Here is a 7,435-nt window from a genome sequence, read left to right as displayed (position 1 = left end):
GGCGTCTCCTCCGGACACGCGTGGAGGCAGGGAAAGGTTGACAGCACCTTCCCAGGGTTTCCCGCATCTCAGTTCGTCCCGGCCTCCTCGTCGCTGCTTCCCGGAGGAGGACACGGAGGGCCGGGGAGGGCCATGGACGGCGTCGAGCGTGGGGATGTCCACCCGCGCGGCTCCTGGGTCGCCCTGGTCCCGCCTCCCTGCCCCGCGGGAATCCCAGCCGCGGAGGCATTTTCGGAGGTTACTCGGAAGCAGGCCCCACGCCCGGAGGACCCCACCCCTGGCCTAATGAGGGAGCCAGGACGGGCCGTCAGCGTCGGCCGGCGGCGGGGACAGCGGTCCGGGCGCAAGTCCAGGACAGGTGTTTGCAAACTTCTCTCGCAAGGGCCGGCCGGGGCCAGGAGGTCTCCGTGGCGGCATCGTAAATAAGTGGGCGTGGCCGTGTGCACATATTAAGGACACACATTTGGATCTCACTGAATGTTCACTTGTTACAAAATATTCCTTGCAACTTTCGTCAGCTATTTGGAAGAAGTAAAAACTGTTCTTCGGCTGGGGCCCTGTAGCTCGGTTGGTTGGAGCGTTGTTGCAATACCCTGAGGTTGTGGGTTTGATCCCTGGTCAGACTTTCTCTCTCTCTTTCAATCAATTTTTAAAAATCAAAAAAACAACAAACAAACCATTCCTCATTCAGCGGCCATACAAAACCAGGAGGTGTGTCAGATTTGGCTTTCGGCCCCAGTTTGCCTACGTCTGGCCAAGGATGTTAGAGCTGAAAGTTGCCTCAATCAGGGAACACAGACAGGACGTGATTTAATCAAGATGACACCTGGAATGTGTACGGGAAGCTAAATCCCAGCTTTCCTGGGCCAACTAGGAAAGATCAGTAAAGAGAAGCCCTTCTGTAGAAAATGGGAAATTAGCTCTATCACGAAGATAAGGTAGCCAATACTTAGTTAATACTGGATTAGCCAAGGAATCCCCTTTATTGTTTAAGGCAGCTTGAGGTGAGTTTTCTGTGACTTGCAACTGAAGGAATTCTAAAGGATACAAGCTAAAGGAGGGCCCAGACAGGAAAAGTAGTGAGAGCAGGGTGTAATTGAGCTAGGTGTAAGATGTAAATATACACTAAAGATATTTAATAACATCCTGAATGGAAAGGCCATTGAAGTAGAATCAGGAGAGACTGCCACAAACAAAATAAATGAACATTTACATATTCTCAGCCTTGGCCGTTATACGACTAATCCAGCAATGAAGGGGGATTTTGCCTTCACCTCCTCACCTGCAGGTTGTCTTCAACCTGGCTCCCAAGTTTCAGTGGGACACAACTGAGAGAAATGACTGAAGAGGCAGATGGGAAAGGGGAAGCTGGGTATATGGAGGTATATATTGAGTGAGAAATTGAGGGAGAAACTTTAGGGCACTAATGGGGGATAAGGAAAGGAGAGTGGAGAAGAGGATATTAAAGAGTTTCTGTGATTTATGAATTGGGGACTATCAGGAGATATGACAACACAATGCAACACGTGATTGTGGACTGGATCCATTTGCCATAAAGGGAATCTTTGAAGAGTTGATTAAACTTGAATGGGTTCTGAGGATTTGATGATAATAAAGTCTCAATGTTAGATCCTATTTTTGATGATTACATTGTGGATTCATAGAATGTACTTGTAGAATGTTGGAATTTACTCTCAAATGGCTTATTCAGGGGGGAAAATTGCACTGATTTTACAACTTGTCTGTAAGTTTAAGATTTCTGTAAATGTGAGTTTTCACAACATACAAATATATAGCATTAATAAAAATATTTTAAGAGACGTATTAAGATTAGGATTGTCTCTTAATTATTTTTTATTGTTGGACAGTATTTCTTTGTATGAATTGCTATTCAAAAACTAGGTCCTGCCCAGCCAGTGTGGCTCAGTGGTTGAGCGTCGACCTACGAACCAGGAGGTCACGGTTTGAGGTTCCATTCCTGATCAGGGCACATGCCCAGGTTGCTGGGCTCAATCCCCGCCCGGTATGGGGCATGGGGCATGCGGGAAGCAGCCAATCAATGATTCTCTCTCATCATTGATGTTTCTATCTCTTTCTCCTACCTCCTTCCTCTCTGAAATCAATAAAAATATATTTTTTTAAAAAACAACTAGGTCCTAAGACTTATTAGTTGTAACAAGTTGATTCTCAAGAATGTGGTAATAGCCCAGCCAGTATGGCTCAGTGGTTGAGCATCGACCCATGAACCAAGAGTTCACTGGTTCAATTCTGGGTCAAGGGACATGCCAGGTTTGCAGGCTTGATCCCCAGTAAAGGCTGTGCAGGAGGCAGCCAATCAATGATTCTCTCTCATCATTGATATTTCTATCTCCCTCTCTGAAATCAATTATATATATATATTTAATATCTATGGAAGGACATTAGAAAAAAAGAATGTGGTAATAATATTAGGTATGTAAACAGGGAAGTCAGAGAGTAAAAAGTCATCACTATATGTCCAATACAATTAGGAGCTTTCTGAGAAGAAGTTGGAGAGAGGAGAGAGAAAGCCTCAGCTGACCAGATAGCCAAAGTATTCTAGACTAAATCCATTGTTTACCAAATAACTCTCTGGTTACAACTTGATACTCTAGTTGCTGCAATTTTCTCGCCAATTATATCTGATCATAAATAAATAAATTAGCAACTTGCTTTGTTTGTTTCTTGTCTTTTTAGCATGAAACGTCTGTGCCCCTGAATCTGCTCACTTCTGAGTACATGTAAAAAGTCAATTCCAGATCAATTTGATGCCACAACGATTAAAAAACAAAAGTAAAAACCCCAACTCTGTAGAACCCTGTCTGATGGCCTGCTGGTTTCTGTCATTGCCACCTCCAGATCAGTCTTCATGTGTTCAATCTTCCTCTGTGTTATCAACCAGACTATTTACTCTTTAGAAACGTGTGCTCTAAAAAGCATGTTTCCAAAATTTCAAGCCCGAGGAGAGTGATTTCACAAGAATTCCTTCAGTTTCCTTTGTATTTTTTTTTTTGTATAGTGTGGATATATTAGATTCATTTTTTTTTTTTTTGCCTCTCATCAGTTAGTATTTCGAGGAAATAAAGTTTAATGAGACTAAGATTAGTGTCTTGGCTTTATGGAAGTTTTTCTCTTAATTTTTAAAAAAATTTGCATGTAGTAATAAAAAAAATAAAAGAAAAAAAATTTTCATGTAATAAAGCCCTCCAGGGTAGAATCAATTCTATTCAATTAGCTTTAGAGAGCTCACTTAACATTGCTATTATATTTAATAAACCCTGTTTTTTACTGACTCAATCTGTGCCTTAACCCTTTGGTTCCCTTGAATTATTTTCCTATCTTCTCCCCCACTTCCAGTTTCAGACCTCTTAAAGGCCAACATCCTAATTCAAGCCTCTCTCATATTACACCTGGACTAATGCCATATGATTTTTCCTTATATACCCACTTCAGCTATCCTATGTATATTCATTTCCCTAAACAAATACTCGAGAGTGTACTCTATGCCAACCCCTGCTTTATCTTAAGACAGACCCCAAGACCCACCTCTCTATCATTTATCTTCCTAAAACATGTTTTGCAAATGTCACTGCACTTGCAAAAATCTTTGCTGTCTATTCATTAAAGCCAAAACTTTTAACCTGAACTCCATGGCCCTTACTTTTCTCTTAACTTCATCTCCCTTCTTTTTATTTTTTTAATTCTTAAAAATAACTTAATTTTAAAAATATTTATTTTTCAGTTACAGTTGACATCCTATATAATAAAAGCCTAATATGCAAATCAACCAAACAGCAGAACAGCTGGTGGAATGACCGGTTGCTATGATGTGCACTGACCACTAGGGGGGCAGAAGCTCAATGCCGGAGCTGCCCCCAGCCTGCAGGCTCCAGGCCAGCCAAGGTGGGTTCCAGTGAGGGCCCCTGTCAGTCGCCCCACAGATCAGCCCTGATTGCCGGCCAGGCCTAGGGACCCTACCTGTGCACGAATTTCATGCACTGGGCCTCTAGTACAATATATTAGTGTTTAAGTATACAACATAGTAACTAGACATGTTTAAAACTCACCTGGATAAATCTAGTACTCAACTGACATACATAGTTATTACAATATTCTTGACTACATTCCCTATGCTTTATTTTACATCCCCATGCCCCTTTCTTTCGTAAACAGTCCATTTATAGGAATCTCTAAGACCTTATACCCTTCCCCACTTAGTTTTGTCCTACCTGGGATGCCTTTCCTCACTGCTTTTGTTTAGTTAATAATACCTTAATTCATGTAACAGATATTCTTGAGTACAACAGCATCTCCTTTTCCAAAGGGAGTATATCCCAAGATTCCCAGTGGATGCCTGAAACCACAGGTAGTACTGCACCCTATTCAGGGTGAGGCAAAAGTAGGCTTACAGTTGTGGGTATGTGAAACAGTTTATTACTGTATTATTATTTATTAATTATTATATTATATTTCATATGAACAACTGCAAACCAACTTTTACCCCACCCTGTATATAGTATGGTTTTTTTTTCTATATGTATTCACCTTTTCACTTAAAGGAAGCACTTCTCTTTGGCATATCCAAATTGTCAGCATCACTACTCTTGGCACTTCTGGGCCACTATTAAGTAAAATAAGGATTACTTGAACACTGCAACAATCAATCAGATGACTGAGATGTCTAACGACTAATGGGTGGCTATCCTATACAGGGTGAATACACTGGACAAAGGGATGATTCACATCCCAGGCGAAAGACTTCTTCACATTGCTCAGAACTGCATGCATTTTAAAGTGCATGAATTATTTATTTTTGGAACTTTTCATGTAATATTTTTGGACTGAGTTTGGTGAGGTGGATTAGGGGTGAGGTCGACCATTACTGTAAATTCTAAGAGGATAGGGATTTTTGTCCGTTTTGTTTATAGCTACTTTGTTCATAGCTGACAAATATCAGGCACTCAATAGTATTGATGGATGGATGGATGGATGGATGGATGGATGGATGGATGGATAGATGGATGGATGGATGGATGGATGGATGGATGAATGGATGGCACAGCAGGTAACAGTGAGGTATGGGACTGAAAAAAAGGGGACATCAGTTAAAATTAGAATTAGCTATTCCACATCCATTGCCTTATTCCATGTATTTAGGTGATCCTTCCCCATTGCTTCCACACAACTGCATGAGATATAAACCCCCCTGCCCCAAAGAGATTGTCAGAGAAATTGAATGGCCTCAGAGAAAAGACCTCCACCTATTAACATTGAGAAGCTCCGCCCTGGCCAGTGTATCCATAGTGGTTAGCGTCAGCCAGAGCACTGAAGCACTGCGGTTCCCAGTCAAGGGCACTATCTGGGTTGCAGGTTACATCCCCCGCCTGGTGGAGGCGCCTGTGGCAGGCAACCAATTGTGTCTCTCTCACATCGATGTCTCTCTCTCTCCCTTGCTCTCTCCTTTCAACTCTCTCTCTCTCAAAAAAATAAAATAAAACAAAATAAAAACAAACAATAAAAAATATTAATGGAAAAAATCCTCTGGTGAGGATTTACTAATAAAATAAAATGCGTAGTGATTTAGCAGAATAAAAAACGCTAGAGACATATCCTATATAACCCAGCAATTCCACTTCTAAGTGTGTAACCTAGAGAAACATTACAAGGAGACACAGATAAGAAAGTTCATTGACTCATTAAGTAACAGAAAATTGGAGACATCCTAAATGTTCACCACTAAGGAAATGAATAAATAAAATGTTGTGCATAATTGGATGAAATGCTCAGAAATGAGAAAGAATGAATCAGATCTACACATATCATGGATAACTTGAAAAGAATGATGAGTGAAAAAAAGCAAATTGCTGAGAAACATTTACAGTGTTGCCTTTTATGTAAATAAAAGCAAACCAAAGTTTTTTATGCATACATATATGTATGTAAACATATAAAAAGGGCTGCAACACTATCTACCAAATAGGTCATATTGGTTACCACTGGGACGAAGAGGAAAAGACTATTTGGGGGCGAATGTCAAGGAGACTCCTTTTTCTCTGTAATTTTTTCATTTTTTCTCCTCCTTACACCCGGTCCTTCCTCCCCCTAACCCTATCTGCTCCTCCTCCTCTTCCTCACCCTCCTTCTTGGGCAGTGTTCTTATACTACATAAGGTGTTTTGTTTTTTAAAAAATTTAAATTCTGTATTGTTTAAAGTATTACATAAGTTTCTTCCCCCCCTCCCCCTCATTGACCTCTCCAGGGCCGCCCTCACCCCCAGCTACATAAGGTTTTGTTTGTTTATTTTTAAAGCAAAACAGCAGTCTGCCTTCTTGAAAAACCTTACCCACGGCTAATAATTTTCAAAGAAAAAGCAGTTACCACTAATTTCATCGGATAAATTTGTACCCTTTAAGTTGTCAAGACAATAGCAAATACTATCAAAATGAACACAATTACGTCAATAGTTAATATGAATTTGCATAACCCGACCTAACGAGGTGGGTTCTTATTATTTGAGAAGTCCTTTTCTCTGTCTTATTTTTAGCTCTTACAAACTGTGCAGTTAAAACTATGCAGTCAGACAAAATAAACATATTCTTTATGTAACCGCAATTTAATGTAAAAAAAGCAAAAAGAAATAAATCCAGGAAGACGATGCAAATGAAGTATGAGGTTAGCATCACTACAAACCAGTAAACTGCTAGTTTCCTGCGATGACAGGAAAACGCAAGAACAACCGAGTCGATGACCCTGGGCTCCTAGCTGCTCGCGAGGACGAAATCCACAGCAAGAAATACCTAAAGGTAAAAAAAAAAAAAAAATCCAATGTGGGACCCCGAATGGGCATATCGCGAGGTAAGACGATTGCCAAAATAACATTTTATTCCGCGGGAGAGGAATTGTAATCAATTGTTACTTCGTTTTCTGTATTTTTGCAAAGTTCCACATTTAAATAGGAGTCAACGTGGGTCAAAAGTCTAGGGCTTTAATTCTGTCACTCACGGACGTTAGTGAAATCAGGTCCGCATCAGCGAAACCGGGCGTGAGGAGTTCGAATCTTCAAAATCCCCGCTGATTTTACCGTAGGAAAGTCCCGCCTCCTGCGGGTTCGCCAAAGACGTATTTTGGCCCTCGCGTCTCACCGTCCGCGCAGCCTCCAGACACAATCCTAGGCTCCGCCCCCTGCGCCCCGGAGGGCGCGAAAACCCAATTGACAAGAAGTCCGTCCGAAGCCCGCGGGTCTCCTCTGTGTTCGGCTTGCTTTCCCAGCCGGGGTCCCAGTCCCGAGCACCCAGCCTCGAGAGCCCGACTCGGGGGCGCCCCGCGTTCACTCGCCGCGACCTAGGATCCTGGTTGCCCGCGCTTTTTCACCGTCTCTTCCCGCGTTCGACTCGGCTGAGCTGGGCCCAGCCTCCGC

The 7,435-nt window shown here is 42.0% G+C and overlaps 1 protein-coding gene across 1 annotated transcript in view; it reads left to right on the top strand.

The window, feature by feature from the left end:
- The first annotated feature begins 6,731 nt into the window (after positions 1 to 6,731).
- Positions 6,732 to 7,435, top strand: part of ATAD5 (ATPase family, AAA domain containing 5) — a 61,607-nt gene continuing 60,903 nt past the window's right edge. Inside the window, exon 1 of the mRNA XM_006764063.2 lies at positions 6,732 to 6,821. Within this exon, the coding sequence (XP_006764126.1) occupies positions 6,732 to 6,821 (90 nt within the window). The remainder of the gene's footprint in view (positions 6,822 to 7,435) is intronic.

This window comes from Myotis davidii, unplaced genomic scaffold, assembly GCF_000327345.1.
Source record: "Myotis davidii unplaced genomic scaffold, ASM32734v1 scaffold699, whole genome shotgun sequence".
NCBI classification, from domain to species: domain Eukaryota; kingdom Metazoa; phylum Chordata; class Mammalia; order Chiroptera; family Vespertilionidae; genus Myotis; species Myotis davidii.
Note: the sequence above shows the minus strand (reverse complement) of the source record. Positions and strands in the feature narration are given on the sequence as shown.